We start from the raw sequence: 20,377 nt of genomic DNA on the forward strand, positions 1-20,377 counted from the left end.
ACCTGTTTAGCCAATAAGAAGACGAATCATTTGATATCAAATATAAGCAGGACATTTTAACCCTGTAATGGCTGCAGCTGTGTTCATGATTACTTATTTCTATAAATGTATGTAAATAGTTATTTCAAGTATGTGTATGATTGATGTGGATCTGTTTTTGAATTTGAGAAGGGTTTTTTTTTGCACTTTTTGGGCTTTTTCTTTGCACTTTTCAAAAGTGATGAAGAAAACGCACACACATATCTGTAAAAATAAATTCATGTAAAATCCAGTTTTGAGTCTTTTGGCTTCTGGATTTTTTCTCTAGTAAGTTGAGACATGTGGCTATGGTATTGGTATTGTCTGTAGCCCATTGAGACATGTGGCTATGGTATTGGTATTGTCTGTAGCCCATCTGATGTGTTTACAGTTTCATTTTACAGATGCTTTACTTGGACGGAAATAGAAAACCTCCATTCTAACCTCTGGAGCTCTGTGTCAGGTAGGCCTAGAATCACACTGACACTTGGAACAGAAAATTGAGAGTGTTAGCTTCCCAATGACCTCAGGCACATCCCAGAGGGCCAAAGTATATGGGAGCTGTATCACTTTTATTTTGGTATGACGTTTAGATGAAAAAGCATGTATTTTCAAGTGTTTCTTTGCTGTTTGCTGTTAGGGGGCGCTATCAAGCCAATTTGCCATGGCCAAGCCAGAGACCCATATCAGATCGCAATTTTTATCAGTCTGACATTCATACAAATTTTCGTGCAATTTTGAGTATCCCAAGCACAAAATGAGCTTAAACGCATAGAATCTGAAGAAAGAAAGAAAGAAAGAAAGAAAGAATTTCAATAGGGCTTTTTCTCCCAACGCTGTCGGTGCTCAAGCCTGATGATTGAGCTCTGGTTTCCAGCAGCAGTAGCAGACAGCCCGACAGAGTGATGGAGGCAATGGAAGGGCAATGTGGGGGGTAGCGGAAAGAGAGAGAGAGAGAGAGAGAGAGAGAGAAAAAGAGAGAGCAGCAAAAAGCACAACAGACCGCTTGTCAGGTTAAAGCTGTAGGGAGCAGGCAGACAGGTGTCACACTGAGTTTATAGGGCTGTAAGCAGATATGGAGCTGTGGGGAAGGACAGCATTCAGCTGAAGGGGAACAGGGTCACTGAAAAAGAGAGGGTTAACAAAGGTGAAAAAATATTGAATGTGTGTGTGACAGAAACCTACAGACATACAGACAGACAGACAGAGGGGGGCAGAGTGGCAGAAGAGCCCATCTGAGTGGCACTACTGTCACTCCACATAACTCTCACCGCCAGAAAGAGACAGGAGGGCAAGGAGACACCAAGGACAGACAGACCAGGGTGACAAAAGGCAGCAGAAAAGAGAATAGACAGAGGACACAGAGGAAGACAATGGGCCCAAGTGAAAAGAATGAATGGGTAGACAGTTTGAAGGAAGAGAAGAAGAAGAGGAATCAGCACCACTGAATGTTCCCCAGACTGCTCTGATTTTCCTGATTCCTCTCCCGCTGCGTGTGATTGGTGCACACCACATGCAGCCTGTTGACATGTCAAACTCACTGTTTACGGCTTGTTTCAGCACCGATTTTCCACTTTGAGGACAGCTCACTCACTATTAGGAATTATGAGGACACTGCTTTGGGTAAGAGATGTGGCTGTTGGATTTTGTAATGTTAGTGTGATTGTCTATAAGCATCACAAATTAAACTTCATATCGGGGAGGAAGCCCTCCATGTTAAATATAAAATAAAATGCAAATTTTTATGTTCCGATTTTACAGTCTTGGTAATAAATGATTATCCTGACATTGGTGGCTGGGTGTAACAATGAATTCTAAACACTTGGTGAGCCTTATGAAGTCATCTGGCCTTTGCTGCATAGCCTCTTCAAACTTATCATCTGCTTGTGTCTCTACAACTGGATCTATTATTCAAGCAGAGGACAGATACGTGTGTGTGTGTGTGTGTGTGTGTGTGTGTGTGTGTGTGTGTGTGTGTGTGTGTGTGTGCGCGCAATGCTTACGTTGGCACTGGGTTGCCCTTGGCCTCACACTCGATGATGATGTTATCCCTGGGGTCGACAATGTAGTCCTTCACTGACTGTTTGACTATAGTGGGGGGCTGCTTTACTGTGGGAGGAGGGGAGAGACAGAGAGGTTACAGGAATAAGGCTGATAATGCACACACACACACACACACACACACACACACACACACAGCGCTGCTTTGCTTCCGCACTGTAGAGAACATGGGTTTATAGTCTAATAAAAGATTTACATGCCGCTTTCCTACAAATCAATATACTGATTTCTGTAAAGGAATAAACTCAATGGAGAGACAGTAAAAAGAAGGAAGGAAGGAAGGAAAAGAGGAAAGTAGGTCCACTCCATCCATTTCCCTCCCCAAATGAAATTGGTTTTGAGCTGCCAAACATGAAAAACATAGTATCTTGGGTTTGAATATTTCATTCACTGTAAACATGATATAGCTTTAATGACGAGTTTATGCAGATGTGTGTAGGTTAAGTTGTCAAATTATTTAACAACTATTTTTTTTACTATCTTTAAATTGACATAAGGGAATTTGTAACGTTCAAGAGGTTAAGGGTAATCCCATATACTGCAACATATACCCAGATGCCTTACCATCCATCCTCCTACACCCTATTAGATTCTCATCTTAAAGGACCATTTCACCAACCTTACTTACATCATATGTGTTTATAGACATAAAAACATTTCAGATACACCCATGATTGGCCAAAAATAAAGCAAATTATTCCACGTACAATCAGGTTTAGTTACTTTTAGTCATTTCTTTGATATCCAGTATTTACAGTAAACACTGCAATCAGAGCTCCCTGAGCCCAGACAAGGATGCTGCTTGGCTGAATACTCACAGGCCATAATAATTACAGGAAACCGTCAATCTATTGCATCTTGGCTTCTTATTTGAGGCGCTGTCAATGCTGAGAGCTCTCAAAATGGTATCATGATTAAAACATGTCCAATGGCACAGGAGACACAATCAGTGTGCGGCCAATTAAGGTCTGGATCTGAGGATTCAGGGCTATTTTTGTCATGGCTGTTGATATGTCTTAATCTTAAGTGTAATTGTTGCATAACTCTGTGTGCATTTTTCTTTTTGTTTCTACTTTTTGAGCGAAGCTTCTCTGGAACGCAAAATCAATTTCAGTGACAATAAAGTTGTATCGTATCAGACAGATTGAGCTACTTGGAAGGCCAAAAGTAAAACTGTCACCAAACGTCCATCAGAGTTTAAAGACCGTCACCCTGGATCAACCAGCGGACTAACTGTTGTTGTGGTTGTTTTTCTGTGACGGATGTTACAGACGTTCACATTACAGACAGCTCACTTTCAGTTTGGCTTCCAATAAAGTGCTTCAGATAATGTGGATAAAATGTTGGCCTGTTGGACCTTTTTTATAGCAATGTTGATGAATATGTATATGTATATGTCTATTTACTATGGTGAGTAAATGTTCTTATAACTCATAAAATATATTTTAAGAACAAAACAATACAACCATAGTTGCAATAAACGGTAGATTTCCTTTTACTTGTACGTTTCTACATGTAAAACTGATATGAACAAGTTATAAATGCAATGATCACAACATAATGTACATTGTTTGTCATGACAGTATACATCCAAGTATCTGACCGTACTATGTATTTGACTGTACTATTTCAGCTGTAGGTTTTAATCATGTATTATGTGTATTCTGCTTATTTTCCTTTTTTATGGACCCCAAGAAGATTAGCGTGAAATTGTGCGTTTGTTGGGGACTATTTTCCGCAGCGGATTAATCCCCATTTGATGCTCTAGGGAGATTTGTGGCAGCAGGACGGTGTGTGAAATAAACTAGAGTGTGAATGTAATGGAGGGAGATGTCAGCCAGTGCAATAGTGTTTTTTTCATCTATCAGTCTGAACTTGCTGAAGAAATAGATCATAGCTTCCACCTCTCCAGCTGTGTTCAGTCTACTATACATATTTAATGGCTCATCAAACCCTCCACAGTACAGACACACCACGCAGCCAACACTTCTCTGCCCTTTTGCATTTCCAGCTCACAGTGCCCTGCAGGGCACACTGTACACAAGTAGGCTACACACACGTCACACACACTCACAGTTACTGCACACACAATACAAGATAACAAGCAGTTCAGAGTGCCGGCCGCCTGCTAGATTAAAGGAGGAGCTCTGAGCCTGGACTATAAGAAGGGAATCAGGCATCAGAGAACGGTTTCACTCTGTAATAGAAGCTATTCCGGCTAATCCCATCCACAGTAGAAGAAAGGACTGTATTTCCCTCACGTTGCTATGGCAACCATAAGAGTATTTTCATGGTATGCTTGGTTGTGATAAAAGTCAGGCTATGAGAGATAATTAGTATGGAAATTACTCCTAAATATAACAGCTTATACTACATCCTCCCTGATTCTTTAAAGTACCTCGGAGTTAGGAATATACTATTATATACATATAATATATGTATGTATTTATATATGTATGTAATATATACAGTATCTTTATATAAAATGCTGGTATTCCTCATGGGAAACTTACCGTTTTTTACAAACAATGATCTGTTAGATTATTCCAAACTTGTCATTCACTCCCAATCATAAATTCATTAATTTTGTATGCACTTAAAGCAAGAAATAGCTAGAGTATAAGTTGTGAAAGGAGTTGGTGGAAGAGAAACATCAGCATTGTTAAAAAAAAACACTTACGGTCTTGCAGGATCTTTGCTGTTAGTCCAATGTAAAGCCAAGGCGAGACAGAGAAAAGCATGGACAAATTGTAATGTGATTGTTAATCTTATTAAAGACATAGAAACATGTATAGTACTATGTTATAACATCGCATATTCATCACTTTGTGTTATGTTCAGCTTGGTGGTTCCCAACTGGTGGGGTGCATTTTAAAGTGGTTCAACTTGGTCAAAGAAGAACTCTACTTTCATTGGAGTGAATTTTCCAGAGCAGCACTTTTATTACAACACAGGTGAAGACCAGTATGACACAAAAAATAGTCAGCTTTGTTATACTTAAGCTGGATATAAAAGGAAAAAAGTGTATAAATCAGTGAAGTATGGTCTTTTTCAGTTCTTCTCTTTGTCAGTGGCAGCACTGCAGAGGTATTGCCCAGTTACTTTTAGCAGACCTATTGACTTTATATTGGAAACGAGACAAGGCCAAACCTTGTATATGGCTGGAATGTGTCTGGTCAATGTGCTTATTTGTGTCAGCAGTGGTGTCTGTAATGATTAAATCGATATTAAATGTTCATCTGTAGCAGCGCTGACCGGTAGTATTTAATCGTCATCGCGATATGAACATGCACAATGAACACAATGTAAAAGACTGCCTGAAAAGCGAGAAATAAGGAAAATCAGTTTAAGTAGTGATGGGTACCAAAACCCGGTATTAAACCGTCCCTTCGCACAGCGTGCTAGCTCAGCTAATTGTGACAAGCTGAATCAAAAGCTGTCTGTATGATGCTGTATGAACTGTTTTATCTTAGTTTGCCAAAAATCTTAAAATTAGCAAATTCTTGTAAACCTATGCCAATCTTACACCAAACGCATTTTCAAGCGATTGCATTGACACAGACTAATTTCCCAATATCTGAATAAAATCCTAAGAGTCTTGTTACACTCGGGGCGCTCTAATCACCTCAATCGTTTGGTGTAAGGTGGTCACAAAACTCACACCCAGTCAGTCTTTTTCCCGTCTCGACGTTCAGACAAAATCAAACATGTAATTTTTATGTTGGTGGTGAAGTTAAGTCATGTGAACATTGTCAACAACCAATGAGTGCGCTCCCTCCAGGACCGAACAGGAAGCAGCAACAGCCTGAGCCAGTGTTGTTTATGGTTGCTATGGCGCCACGCTAAGCTAAATGCTGTAGAGGGAAAGTTGCAGATTTTCAACTAGAGCCCGACCGATATATCAGTGGGACGATATTATATTATGCATTTCCCGATCAATCGGTATCAGCATTTATAATGGCCGAAAATAGTCATTTATCAGAATCCTTTATAATGTAAAATAAATGATTCTGATAAATTAATAATTAAAAATTAAAATTAAAATGAACGGTCAACCACGTTATGAGCATTGGCGTTGTATAGTTTCACCACCAGAGGGCGCTCTACAACGACCTTGTTGGTAACACTGGTCATTTCTTTTTGTCTTTGTATTTTTGTTCACAGGACTTTAAGCTTCATATCTTAAGTTTTTATTTTTTTTTACATTTTATTTTTTTTAACTTACTTTTAATGTATTTTAATGTTCCTCTGTTTTGTAACAAATATGATCCCATTATTTTAGTGTGAACTCATAAATAACTACAAATAACTAATGTTAGGGAAATCTGTTTATGTTGTGTAAAGGGTTTCTGGATTTTTTTACATTTTTTTAATTTACTGTATATCGGCCGTTATATCGTAATATCAGATTTCTAAATAACCAAATATTTGTATCAGTATCAGTTTTATCTGTCAGGCTCTATTTTCAACCCTTCTGAAGCGCGACATCCAACGGGGAATTTACCGGCGGATCAACGCAGACCTCCGGGTAAGGGAGACAGTCTTCTGAATGAAATCAGCTAACTATCCCTCAAGTTACCAGCTAACGGTTGCTAGTGGTAGCTAATAAGCTAAAGTTTGCAAAACAAATCTAGTTGTAGTCTTGCCATGACCCCAGTCTCTACATTGTATGATAGCCTGTAACGTTAGATGTGAAACAATAGTCTTTTTAATAGTCTGTTCAGAATCTTCTATTGGATAAGGGGCATTAACTGCTGGCTGAGACAAACTAGCCCTGTGAGCCGATCCTTAAGGGGAAGCTTAAACCCTGAGGATGGACCAGTTGAGAACCACTGTTAAAGCTTACAGTTATGTTGTGTAGAGATTATGTAATACAATATTGAAAGGAGTTATGAACAGAGAGAGAGATTAATTGTGATCCATAGAGGGAAACACAGAAACTAAGAATGTGGACTCACCTGTAAGGAGTTCCCGCATCAGCAAAGGGTGAGCAGTAAGGAGGAGAAAGACAACACACACACACACACACGTTATGTTACAGATTCTATACACAGACCGTCATATTTGGCATGTAGATAATGACAGGCTTTTCAAATTACAATCTGACAATCAACCAGTGTTGACTGCGCTGAATGACAATAACAGGCTGATAAAAAGACAGCGATCTGACAATGGAAGTGTGTAACATGACTTTTGTAGGTGCCTGACTGTAAGTGAGGGTAATGTAATGCAACACTAATAAGGAATGATTCATCTTGAGGACAAGGTAACAAGACTTTTGTACCTATATGTGTAGACATGCAGAGGTGTGTGTTTGATTTAAGACCCTTCCCCACTGACACACAGGGGCACACACACACACACACACACACACACACACACACACACACACACACACACACACACACACACACACACACACACACACAAAGAGGATCGGCCCTGTGTCAGGAGCTTGGCCTTGTGTTTGCGTAACAGATGAGTCCTGACAAATGGTGTGTGCTGTGTGTGCATGTGTATGCATGCTTACATCCATGCTGCTGTTCACCAGTATGGGTCTTGCCTGCATGTATTGTATATTTGATCAAATTAATAGTGAGGATTTTACTGTAGTTTTGTTAACTAAAGTACAACTCCACAGACATTTTAAATAGTATTCATATCAGGCCCTTTATAAACAGTATTATTATGTAAAGATGAAGTGTGTGTGTGTGTGTGTGTGTGTGTGTGTGTGTGTGTGTGTGTGTGTGTGTGTGTGTGTGTGTGTGTGTGTGTGTGTGTGTGTGTGTCCTGTAGGGATGTGCGGAAAGAACTCATCAATAAAGGTCAAAAGTAGATTTAGCTGTGAAGCAAATAAAGAGACAGAAGGAAAAGAGGGGGATGGGGCTTCTCATTCCGTCTCCTGAATTAAACCATCAACACGCTGTGGATGTGCTGCTCTGACAAAAAACTACAAGGGAAGAGTCATCAGGGTCTAACATGTCACATTGCATCATTTTGCCAAACAAAAATGTGAAGATGTACATTGCTAAGCAGAAAAAAATGCATTACTGGTGGCTTTTTGATACATATTTTATGCCATTCTATGTCTAACAAGTATGTATGTATGCGTAGACACACATTTCTTCATTCTCAAGGTGCAAGTTTAATTTATTATCAATCTACAGCACAGTTGCTCAATGAAATTCAAGATGCTAATGCTAAGAACACAAAACAAAATACAAGATTTATATAAAGCATGGAGGATGAGTGGATTCTGAGGAAAGAAGCTGGTAATTTTGCTTCTTGAAAATGTTGCAACAAAGTATATATTATAAAAACATAACTTCTTATTTACCATGTTTTTTACTGAACTATGAGTTGAATTAGACCAACTGGGTAATTCATCCAAATGGTCTCCGCTGGACGTGTGTGTGTGTGTGTGTGTGTGTGTGTGTGTGTGTGTGTGTGTGTGTGTGGTGTGTGTGGTGTGTCAGCATCGTTGTGTTGGAACACATAGGCCAGGAGTCCTTGGGCTCTTTGAAAATCATTTTTCATTGCAAAATTTGTGACCTTTTGCTGTGAAAGGAGTGTGGGTGTGTGTGTGTGTGTGTGTGTGTGTGTGTGTGTGTATGTGTTATGGTTGAGTGTGTGAGCGTGCGTGCATGTGTGTGTGTGTGTGTGTGAGAGATGAAGGAAAGAGGAAGAAAGGGCATGACTCCTCCTTTGTCCTTGTGCTTTTGTTCCCAATTCTCTCAGGAATCCCTTAAACAGCTGAATCCAGTCAGGCTGTACTATCATAATGGACAGGTATGAGAAATGTGTGTGTGTGTGTGTGTGGTGTGTGTGTGTGTGTGTGTGTGTGTGTGTGTGTGTGTGGTGTGTGTGTGTTGTGTGTTGTGTGTGTGTGTGTGTGTGTGTGTGTGTGTGTGTGTGTGTGTGTGTGTTGGGTGTATCTACTGTATAGAAAATTAATATGTGCATGGTGGAACCAAGGAAGACTTATCATCTTTGGCTTTGTAGTGAGGGAACCACCCTTATATTACCCAGGCATCTAAAGCAGTGTATTGTCATGATAATCACATTTCAATGTGATCATTTCTGTCAACATACTTATTATTTCATATTTAAAAATCAAAGCTAGATCATTTTAACTTCACTGTTGGAGTTAATTAATTATTATTTTTCGATAATCGGTTTCTTGTTTTGAATTGATGTGCGCCTGCGAGGAGTGCCATCACATCCATGTACTGTCTGGACTGGTCCCATCAGAGGTTGCTGCTGGAAAGGGTGACTTGTATTGTGTGCATATGAACTGATGTGAACGCATGTTTAAAAAGGCACCTGACCAAGTGATGGGAGTGAGAATGTGTTGGACAGACAGACTAGAGAGACATGCAAGCTCCTGTGTTCTGTGTCAGCGTCTGTAGGCAGTATGCAGTTTGCAGAGTTTGTAAAAGAGTGGGCTAAAAACGGTTAGCAGAATCTGAAATTACATGGAACATAGTTACTACGTCAGTACTACACGCCAGCAAGTCAATGGGGCTGCAGCAACCCTAGCAACACGGAGTACCCTTGTGTAAACCTCAGTCAACTTCCCTACAACCAAATTAATTATGGTTTTGGTACTTGTATCACCATTTGTTGTAACGTATTGGTTAAAGTGGATCTGATGATTGCTGAGTGACTTACGGTCTTGTGGGACTTCAATGGGTGCTGCTTTGCTCCACAGTAGCAGCAATAATGACATGTGAACCAGGGTCACATGGCCGCCCTGCCCCAACATCTCTCCCCCAACGATTGGCCGGCCTTGCCCCTCACCTCTCCTGATTGGCTAGATGGTTCTCCTTACAGCCACACAGAGGACCTAGAGTGGAGACACAGACACAGAGACGAATGGTTAGGATGGAGACAGCGTAGTAATACAGTACATCTACAGTATACACTGTTTGTGTGTGTAGCTGTGTATGCATTCTGGCATGAGAATGGGAGTCGACTCTGGCCTACATTCACAGCTGAGGCCCTGTTTGGCTCCCAAGAGAGAGTAGCCTGGAAACAAAGCCAGGGAGAAGCTCAGTGGCTCTGATTCTTTCAGTAGGATCAAAGATAGCATCAAGCGCAACACTTAGTGCCGAAGCTCCAACATCCATTTGTGCAAAAGCTTGTACAGGTGCAGTGACAAACAAGGCGTGCCACCCTCTGTATGTGTTCATATAGACTCTGTCTTTCAAATGTTTTTAAGGGTGTGTGACTATTAAGAGGCCCTGTTATCTGTCTTCCCAGTATTGTCCCACTAACACAATCCTCATGAATCCAGGTCAGGATGTGATGCCAAATTCTCCAAATGAGGGGGAGGATATTTGTTTGGCAGCAAGCCACAATAATGGACTATAACTAGTCGAAGATTCTTATCCAGAAGGGATTCTTATGCAAGTTACAAATCTCTGTTTTTGGCTACCTAGTCAAGTTCTACCCAACTTATTCTACTGTAACTTATGAACTGATCTTGTCAATGTACTGTATTAATTTTATTAAGAATAAAGGGTGCATATTCTACCTGGTAGAATTATTTTCCATAGGTCAGGGTTTCAAAAGCTGTGTGCAGAGTGTGTCCGTATCACACATCAAACATGATTTCTTCATTGAGGGTTTACGATATGCTGTATGATTTGTAATGGGTTTGTAGCCATGTTTCCATCCACACATTTGAATGCAAATTAAGTCACATCAAATGAAAAATGCCTTGTGAAAACAGTAAAATTCGATTGAATTTCAAGACTTAAATGGATATTCTCATAATCGGTAAACAGCTCATGCGATAAACACTGAATAAATAATGAATTGGGATTAGGTTTTATGGTTGCAACCTGACATAAAATGAAGAAGAAGAGGTTTTAGGTCATGTCCACTTTCTTTGCAGATATGGCAGGTGTCAACAAAGACAAGTGGAACATTTAATTTACATTTTGCTGTTTGGAGCGCTGTCGTTCCATTTAGGTGCATCTGCATCATTATTAAAGCTTGACACATACAGAATGGTGCTATCAGCTGGCACCTGAGCACTATTACAACTCGTACAATATTAATCATTTGCAAATGTTAGCACAGGTTTTTATTCGCTTAAAAGCCGTTGGATGGAAACACATGAATCTTTTTAGCAAACTTCAGATAATTCGATTGACGTGTGGAAACATAGCTTGTGCCTCGGCCTGTCACAGTCACCTGTCTTGTTTGTGCTACCTTAACTCCAACCACACCAAGCTTCATCACCTTGTGCCCAATAAGGACTTTCTGGCCTCAGTAACTGGCAAAGATGGCGATGAGTGGTAACCCATATCAGAGCTTCAGATCGACCCTGCAGGAGTTGGTAGGCCTGCTGACAATACAGGCACTACAGCCATGTTTTTCTACACTCAGTGTCTTTCTTCCTGTCCCATTATTCAGCAGTCAACCCACAAGCCAAAGATTTCTAATTTACACCCCACCAGCTCCAAATGATGGTTGCCAGGTCTGTGTACTGGCAACCATAGCAGGACCACCTGCCACTGTTAATCCCTGTCCCCCATGCTGCCGTCTCCCACCAGGATCAAGCCTTCTCTCTGCTTAAAATCACACCAAATCTCAAAGCCATGACACAGGATGAGTTAATGAAAGAAAACACGTGGGAGTGTGGGGGTGGATAAAGAGAGAGACAAAAAATGACTTAAGACACTGTCGAGGTGCTGAGGACTGTATCAATAATCGTTAAATCAAAGTTAAAATAAACAAAATAATATAATTTGTAGTGAAAACTGGACTGAGACCCCTCATTTCAATGGAACATGATTCCATATGTATGATTAATAATCTTAACTGATTATTAATTACAGCAAGACTATCTAACATTTGAAGAAACAATGGTATTTTACAAATAAAACAGACAATTTGCTTAATTCAATAGGGTTCAGCTGCTCCAATCTTATTTGGTGTGGTATTACCAGTAGCTAATGGTAGCTAATGTTAGCTTCTCTGCTTGTGCTACTGTTATACTGAGATTTGCCCCTAACTTTAAACATCTATAATGTCTTTTTAAAATCTGGCTAGGAAGATGGAGATCAGCATTAAGCACACTCTGGCTCATTTACACAATTTTCTGTTTAAGTTACTTATGTTAAAAAAAATTTTTAAAGAAAGATGGAAAAAAAAATTGTTTGGATTCCTCTACTTTAAAATGACCAGCATTAAGTATGTCGACAGTGTGGAGGATTTCCTGATCATTATACAAATGGATTTGCTCAAAATCTGAACCAATTGTTCCAACAATTCACAAAGTAGTATCAGCCTTTATCTCTTTAAGGAAGGGGTTGGGGGTGCGGCCTTGACCAAATGCCACTTTGCTTTTCTCTCAAAGCAGAGAAAGGGGAGATAACCTTGCCCCTTATGACCTCATACGGGCAAGATTCCAGATTGACCCATCTGATATTTCATTTTCTTAAAGGCAGAACAGGATACCCAGGGCTCAGTTTACAGCCCTGGGCCATTGGCAGGCTGGGGGGGAGGGGGGGGGGCGCATATTAACGTTAAAAAACCTCATAAAGTGACATTTTTATGACCTTTAAACTATGAGCTGTGAAATAACAGAATGGTTTCACAACAGAGGGGGCACAACAGCTTTTTGGCCTGAGGGCAGTAGTCAGATGCCATCCAAAACCTGCAAACACCTACCACACCCGCACGCACGCACACACACACACCACACACACACACACACACACACACAAACACAAACACAAACACACCACACACACACACACACACACACACACACACACACAAATATTATGCATAAACCATCTGGTGGTATGTTGTCCAACCATAACACCATCACACAAAATAGATAATAGCACCTGGGGAGCTAATACCCCTGGATGGCTGGCATGAGGTGCCAATCACTCACACACACACACACACACACACACACACACACACACACACACACACATACACACTACAGATAGGAAGAACAGCACAGGGATTAGGAAAAGTTCAATGTGAGCGTTAAAACAGAAAGTTCCTTTGAATTGTAGATCTATTCCCAGCTGAAAGAAATCAGGATAAGGAGGAATGAGAGAGAGAGAGAGAGAGAGAGAGAGAGAGAGAGAGAGAGAGAGAGAGAGACATAGACAGAATGTCAGGAAAGCTGTGAAATAGGTTTCTATTCACGTGTGGAACCCTCTCCACACGCTGCAGTGCATTATAAATGATGCTGTAGCACACAGTGATACACTGATGTTGAGTGCACATATAGAGGGAAAAAATTGATGGTGAACGTAACATTCTACCAAGGTGCAAACTACAGGGGAGCTAGGAGAAGCCCCGCTCCCGTTAATAAGACATGGGCTCCCCTGAAAACACATTCCCTCACATGTACGTTCGTGGCTGGAAAGTAGCAGCTGTACTGCGGGCTGCAAACCTGGGGCCCATTTTACAAAACTATGTGTATAGTCTGATGACAGAATGGTGTTCTACACATGTTTACCATGTGAATATTGCAACTCATTTTTCAAGTTGTCTCTTGTCTTATAAGAATTCTTCATTATAAATGAAGAATTCAACATTTTGGGGAAAACTCTTCTTCATATTGGCGGACTTATGTCCAGAATCATTTCATGATGCAGACCAGGGAGTATTGTTGTCAACATAAGGTTGCCATGCATCTAGAGGACGCGATAAATAGTCCCCCACAAAACCCCGGCCAAACATCACATATCTCGTCATCTTGTAAGAAATGAGATATATCAGGGTAATGTGTGAGCTTTGGAGGACAGTATAATAGAGTGGTAACCAGAGGTGGGTAGAGTAGCCAAAAATTGTACTCAAGTAAAAGTACTGTTACTTCAGAATAATATGCCTCAAGTAAAAGTAGTCATCCAAATAATTACTTGAGTAAGAGTAAAAAAGTACTTGATGAAAAAACTACTCAAGTAGTGAGTAACTGTTGAGTAACGTCTGATTTATTTCTTAACACGAGCATCAACCAGACCGACAAAAATACAAAATAATCATCTTTAGGCAAAGTATAGTTCATCCAATCAATAAAAATAAATTAAAATGTATTTATTAATTACAAAATAGCTTACTTGAGAGACTTGTCACATCAAATTAGGATGGATACTGCATGTGTAAAACATACTGTATGTAACCTAAAAGAAAAACATCCACCTCTCCACAGCAGAAACTAAAACCACCGCTACGTCTCCTCAGGTTAGATGTTGACTTGTTGAACGCTCACATGTCCGTTTGTTTTGGTCGACACTGACGCATAACGCATAATGTAGCTGCTGTTTCGCACTTTTCCTAAAAGGTAACCATGCTTTCACTATGAGGCCGGGGGGGGGTTCCTCCTGGTTTGCGTTGCCTTGGCGACGTATGATTCTGACGTCTTTGCTTTGCTACGACTGTAAAGCTAACCGGTCGCGCTGCTGAAACGAGTACGGTCACGTGACTGCACAACGACGTGTGATTGATTAAGCACAGTCACGTGGTAGAGCCTTCAGCGGAAGACTCTCTCTCTCTCTGTCAAAATAAAACATTAAAATGAGACGTACGCTGGGGTAAAAACAATGAAGCGTAGTAACGAGTAACAAGCTCATTGTAGCCTGATGTAGCGGAGTAAGAGTACAGTTTATTCTTCACTAATCTACTCAAGTACAAGTAAAAGTATAGTGATTTAAAACTACTCCTAGAAGTACAATTTTTTCAAAAACTTACTCAAGTAAATGTAACGGAGTAAATGTAACTCGTTACTACCCACCTCTGGTGGTAACTATCCTCTTATCTAACTTTCAGCAAGAAAGTAAACAAGCATATTTACCAAAATATAAAACTCATATAATGGCTCTAGTACAAGACAGATGAAAAGACACTTAAGGATGTGAAGGAGTCATGACAAAGACAAGCCAGCACATACATCACATAGTGATTATAAATCTGGTAAATTCTATTCATCTATCCTTTAAAGAGACCTAATTGTGTAGTAGGTACACTTACACAGATTACCCAATTCTTTGGGTACAACTGCACAATCTAATGCAACAAAGAAATACAGCACACCAGCACCAAATGCTCTCTTTGTGTAGGTGATAAATGTTTGGGTATTTATTATAGTGTTGTGGGTTTTATAATATGACAAGTTTTTAATGTCCCATCCACTTTAGAATTATATGAATGCAACAGAATATTGGAACCACCTTTTAAAAATAGATTCCAACATAGCACCCACATCACACCAACTATCCGTTATGTCATGATATGAAGCTCAAGATTTCTACATTGCAGTTAGGTGAAGTAAAGCTAAAGTTTAGACTGACATAATCAAGCACTAACCAAGCTAGTTTCAAAGCACCGCTATGAGAACAACATCATGTGAACAAAGCTCATTTCAATGAATGTGCCGGAGATTTGAGAAGGGTTTATGGGAGTTGTGGAAACATTGAGGTAAGAGGTGTGAAATAAGAACAACCGGTGGGTCAAGGCCTTTTGATTTATTGACAACAATAGCAGCTGGGGGCCTCTTCTGTTTAACATCTACATGCTTCCACTGGCTCAGATTATGGAGAAAAACAAAATAAGTTACCATAGTTATGCGGACGACACACAAATTTACATAACCTTATCGCCAGGGGACTATAGTCCAATACAAAAACTGACTAAGTGCATCGAACAAATTAACGACTGGATGTGCCAGAACTTTCTGAAATTAAATGAAGGAAAAACTGAGGTGGTTGTTTTTGGAAAAAAAGAGGAACGATTAAAAGTCTGCGCTCAGCTTAAACAACAATTTTAAAAACAACAGACAAAGCCAGAAATCTTGGTGAGTCTGGACTCTGACCGAATTTACAGCCACATTAAGACATAACAAGTCAGCCTACTATCACCTAAAGAACATATCAAGGGTAAAGGACTTAGTGTCAACAGGACTTGGAAAAACTGGTCCATGCTTTCATCTTAGTAGACTTGACTACTGTAAGGGGTCTTTACAGGTCTCCCTAAAAAATCAATCAGACAGCTGCAGCTGATTCAGAACGCTGCTGCTCGAGTCCTCACAAAGACCAAGAGACGGATCACATCACCCCAGTTCTGAAGTCTTTACACGGCTTCCTGTGTCTCAAAGAATTGATTTCAAATGACTCTTGCTAGTTTATAAATCCCTTAACGGTTTAGGTCCAAAATACATTTCTGATCTGCTACTAACATATGAACCACCCAGACCTCTCAGGTCATCTGGGACAGGTCTACTTTCTGTCCCCCGAGTCAGAACTAAACAGGGAGAAGCAGCTTTCAGTTTCTATGCTCCTCATATCTGGAATAAACTCCAGAAACCTGCAGGTCCGCTGCTACTCTCAGTTCTTTAAATCAAGGCTGAAGACCTCCTTTTGATGCTGCTTTCTTTAATGAATGCTCATTTCTTAAATTTTATGCTGCACTGTAACTTTTATTCTTGTGTTTTATGTGTCCTAATGTTTCTATTTTGTTTTAACTGTCCATTCATGTGTTTTATTGTTTTTAATGCTTATGATTTTTAAACTGTTGTACTTGTGTTTTATCTGTTTAACTGATTTCGTGTAAAGCACTTTGAATAGCCCTGTTGCTAAAATGTGCTATACAAATAAAGCTGCCTTGCCTTGCCTTGCCTGTAAATCTGAGCTTTATATATTACCCACACAGTTAGGGGTTCAAAGTTGGCAGAAAGGAATCCTGGTTCCCAATCTCTTCCACAGATAGACTGAGGCTGCTTTATATAAGGGGCAGTGTTTCCACATGGCTGACACCTGGCAATCTTCCCTCCTGCTTATTCAAAGCTATAGTGCGTAGTTTCAGCTGCCCCGATGAGGAATTCTAAATAATGACAACAAAACTGGCAGCGCGTTCGCATGATACAAGCCTTCCGTGACCCTGTTGTCACACGGCCCGAGACAGACTCTTATAATAGCTTGCGGTGTTTCCCAATGACTTGCAGTGGTGATTGATCAGGAATCAGAGGCAGACTTCCAGGATCAGGAATGACAGCAACATGGCATCCAGCATCACAGGGCTTACAATCACCCAAGCATGGATGATCGAAGTGGCTGACCAAGACTGAGACTCAGTTGTAGAGTATTTGACTGTAGAACAAAAGATCCTCTGTTCAAATCAGTGTGTCCCCTACACCCAAAGTGTAGTGTCCCTTGTTGTCTCTAAGGGCGTTGCCTACCAATCTAATGGTTCGATCCCTGACCCTGCAGTCCCATGTTGAAGTGTCTTTGGGCTACCCTGGAAATCCACAGTTCTCGCGAGAGCACAATTTGAATTTGCACAGCGAGTTACTTTGCCATTGAGTATTGCTGCTCATTAACTATACCCTTGTAGCCGAGCTGCACCAATCACATCTGATATAGGCGGGGCCAGAGGCGAGCTAAACAGATGATGACAGTTTATTCTACTAATTAGCTCCGCTGGTAGCTAAGTGTATGGAGCTCTGGATACGTCACCCCTTTTTGCAGTGAGACTTTAAAATATGCACGTGGTGTCGCCCCTCAAGATGGGTGACTTCATTACTCAATGCCAGACCCTTAATCTTTCGAATTTGGGTCTGGATTTTCAGGCTATCCCTGGGCAAGACACTGTGCGTGATTACCGAAGGCATGTATCATGTGGATGGACAGTTTTATTGTCCTTACTTAGATTTCCTCAAAGGGGCGACAGAAACTATGCACTACGCTTTAAGACTAGAAAAGCACTATATAAATACAGTCCATTTACAATCTCCTAAGGCCAAGGGCCGTATCCCACAATACCAAAACTTGGTATTTAGAGATTTCAGATATCTGTGTCATTGGTTCAAGGGCAAAGGTTTTCCAGGTAGACTGGGGGCACAAACATTCATGCACCATTCATGCACCAGTGCTGCACCGAGCTGGCAGCATTGGGCTGGCTGGCTTCTCTGACAGTGCTGCAGTGCACTCGATTGTGGGTTTTTTCACATTACAAACCAGGTCAGAATTACCTTAGTTTAGCCTGAGGTCCTCAACCTCAGGCACACATTATCATCCCGCACACAAAAACACACTGAGTACTTCTCCTAACATTACATCAAGGGTGCATCATAGAAGCCATTAGACACATTTTGTCTTGTCTCCCCCTTCTGCGTCTTGTGCTACAGGCTCTAACAGAAACAGATTGGCCTGTTGCAGGCCATTTCTAAAAATTCCCATGTTAATTTGTACTATGTAAAAACAGTATATTGTGTGTCAGTAAGCACTGCTCAGTGACCTTCTATGAGTTTTGCCAGAAGCGCGCTCAAAGTGCAAATCATGAATCTGAGCAAAAAAATGTTAACCTACTTCCAGAAACTGCATTCATTTTCTAAATGAGACTGTTAAGAAAACAGTTCTTTAACAGTTATGACTTCTTCCATTAATTTAGATGAGAGAAGAATACAGATATTTGTTATCATAAAAGCAGTACATTGCATTTTCCAGTCAAATGTAGAATAAATCATTTAATATAGCCCTCACGTTTTATATTTCTTAAAAGAAAGAATTGAAGCAAGCATCATGATTATTACAGCTACAACGCCCAATCCGCTCTGGCACAAAATAAATCCAGGATAACTGAAAAAGCGCGGCTTGATTTATTGTGACCGCGGCTTAATCTGTTGCACGTTTACCGAGCAAGGATGAGAAAGTTAAGCTATGTCAAGCCAGGTGTAGATAGCTGGGATAAGTGCACATTCACAGCTTTCTTAAATAGACCACAGTATCAATCACAGATTTACTGATGCGGAAATGGAGAAGATGTGTGCAGCATATCATTCACCCACTGAGCAGCAGCTTCTAATGGAAAGTTAGGAGGAGGTGAAGCATATAATATGCAAAAAGGGAAAAACGGCTGAAATAGCCTGGCAGAAATTAGTAGACCGACTTAAATATCTACTTACCAGCCAATCCACATTTTTACAAAGTTGTAAACGCTCCTTTAATTGCTTTTACTATGCTTGTTTTATGTGTTGGTTTTATTGCTCTTGATCTGTTTTTATGTGTAAAACATGCTGGTTTTACTGCAAAGTGTCTTTGAGTAACATGTAAAGCGCTATATAAATAAAATGTATTATTATTTAGCCTTGAGGTGGTTCGGGCATCTGGTAAGGATGTCCCCTGGGCGCCTCCCTAGGGAGGTGTTCCAGGCACGTCCAGCTGGGAGGAGGCCTCGGGGAAGACCCAGGACTAGGTGGAGAGATTATATCTCCAACCTAGCCTGGAAACGCCTCGGGATCCCCCAAGTTGGAGCTGGTTAAAGTGGCTCGGGAAAGAGAAGTTTGGGGTCCCCTGTCAGAGCTGCTTTCTCTGCGACCCGAAACCAGATAAGCGGACAAAGATGGATGGATGGATAAATGGATTATTTAGCCTACTTTGCCTTAAAAGTGTGTAGAGGATGTTCTTTAGGAAATGTATCCTAAAGACTAGGCCTAATTTAAAATCCTTATTCACAATGCGATGAAAATATGACTTACAACCATAAGCACAAATCTCTATAAACTATGTCTAATTCCAAATATCTTTCTACAATTAATGTTCATACAGAACAAACATGACTGGACAAAAACAAACCCGGCAACAAGTCAAAATAAAACATTTTGCAGGCTAGTAGGTGCCTTAATTTTGTGCTAATGGTACGTAGAAATTACATGTCAGAAGATGTCAATCACTTTCTTGTCACCAGACGATGATACAGTGAGTATTATTTATTAAAAGCATATGGCTTGGCACATCCTGTCAATACAAATACTATTCAATATGGCAGGGGGAAGGGACTCCTACAGCTGATGATGAACAGACAGTGTCACTGGACTCCAGAAGGCCTGAGGTAACATGTCCATCTTATGGAAATGCATATTTAGCCCATAATGGATGAGAGGTCAGTGATACAGCACTCATAGAAGAACTATTTGTAACAGGATCCAGACGCAGTACAGCCTGACAGCCAGTCTGCCAACATAGTGAGTATTGGCTAAAGGAAATCTAAATTATGCACAATTCCTGCTGTGCTAATCAACGGGTGGTTTACAGAATTCCCAAACTGTCACATATCTGTACACACAACATCTGAGGAAACAAATACAGCTGGCAGATGTACAAATTGCTGTCAGCAAAAAAGTCTCCAGGTCTTCCTTGGTATGGAGATGAAGAAAAAAACACTGAGGAAACTAGATCTGGTGATACAGAAACTAGAAAAAGAAGTAAGTGACTTCAAAACACACTGTAAGCATATCTGTAAAACAATGTATAATCATGTGTTTGTT

General features: G+C 40.5%; 1 protein-coding gene across 26 annotated transcripts in view; it reads right to left on the minus strand.

Moving 5' to 3' along the window:
- The window catches only part of nfasca (neurofascin homolog (chicken) a), a 185,394-nt gene that overhangs the window by 64,521 nt on the left and 100,496 nt on the right, over positions 1-20,377 (minus strand). For 23 of the 26 annotated variants that reach the window (XM_032513140.1, XM_032513153.1, XM_032513152.1 and 20 more), the window contains 3 exons: positions 9,751-9,925; positions 4,760-4,777; positions 2,022-2,127 (listed from right to left, as the gene is read on the minus strand). In XM_032513140.1, coding sequence (XP_032369031.1) covers positions 2,022-2,127; positions 4,760-4,777; positions 9,751-9,844 — 218 coding nt within the window. In that variant the 5' untranslated portion in view covers positions 9,845-9,925. The remainder of the gene's footprint in view (positions 1-2,021; positions 2,128-4,759; positions 4,778-9,750; positions 9,926-20,377) is intronic. The other 3 variants (XM_032513151.1, XM_032513150.1, XM_032513141.1) reach the window with 1 other exon arrangement.

This window comes from Etheostoma spectabile, chromosome 4, assembly GCF_008692095.1.
Source record: "Etheostoma spectabile isolate EspeVRDwgs_2016 chromosome 4, UIUC_Espe_1.0, whole genome shotgun sequence".
Classification (NCBI taxonomy): Eukaryota; Metazoa; Chordata; class Actinopteri; order Perciformes; family Percidae; genus Etheostoma; species Etheostoma spectabile.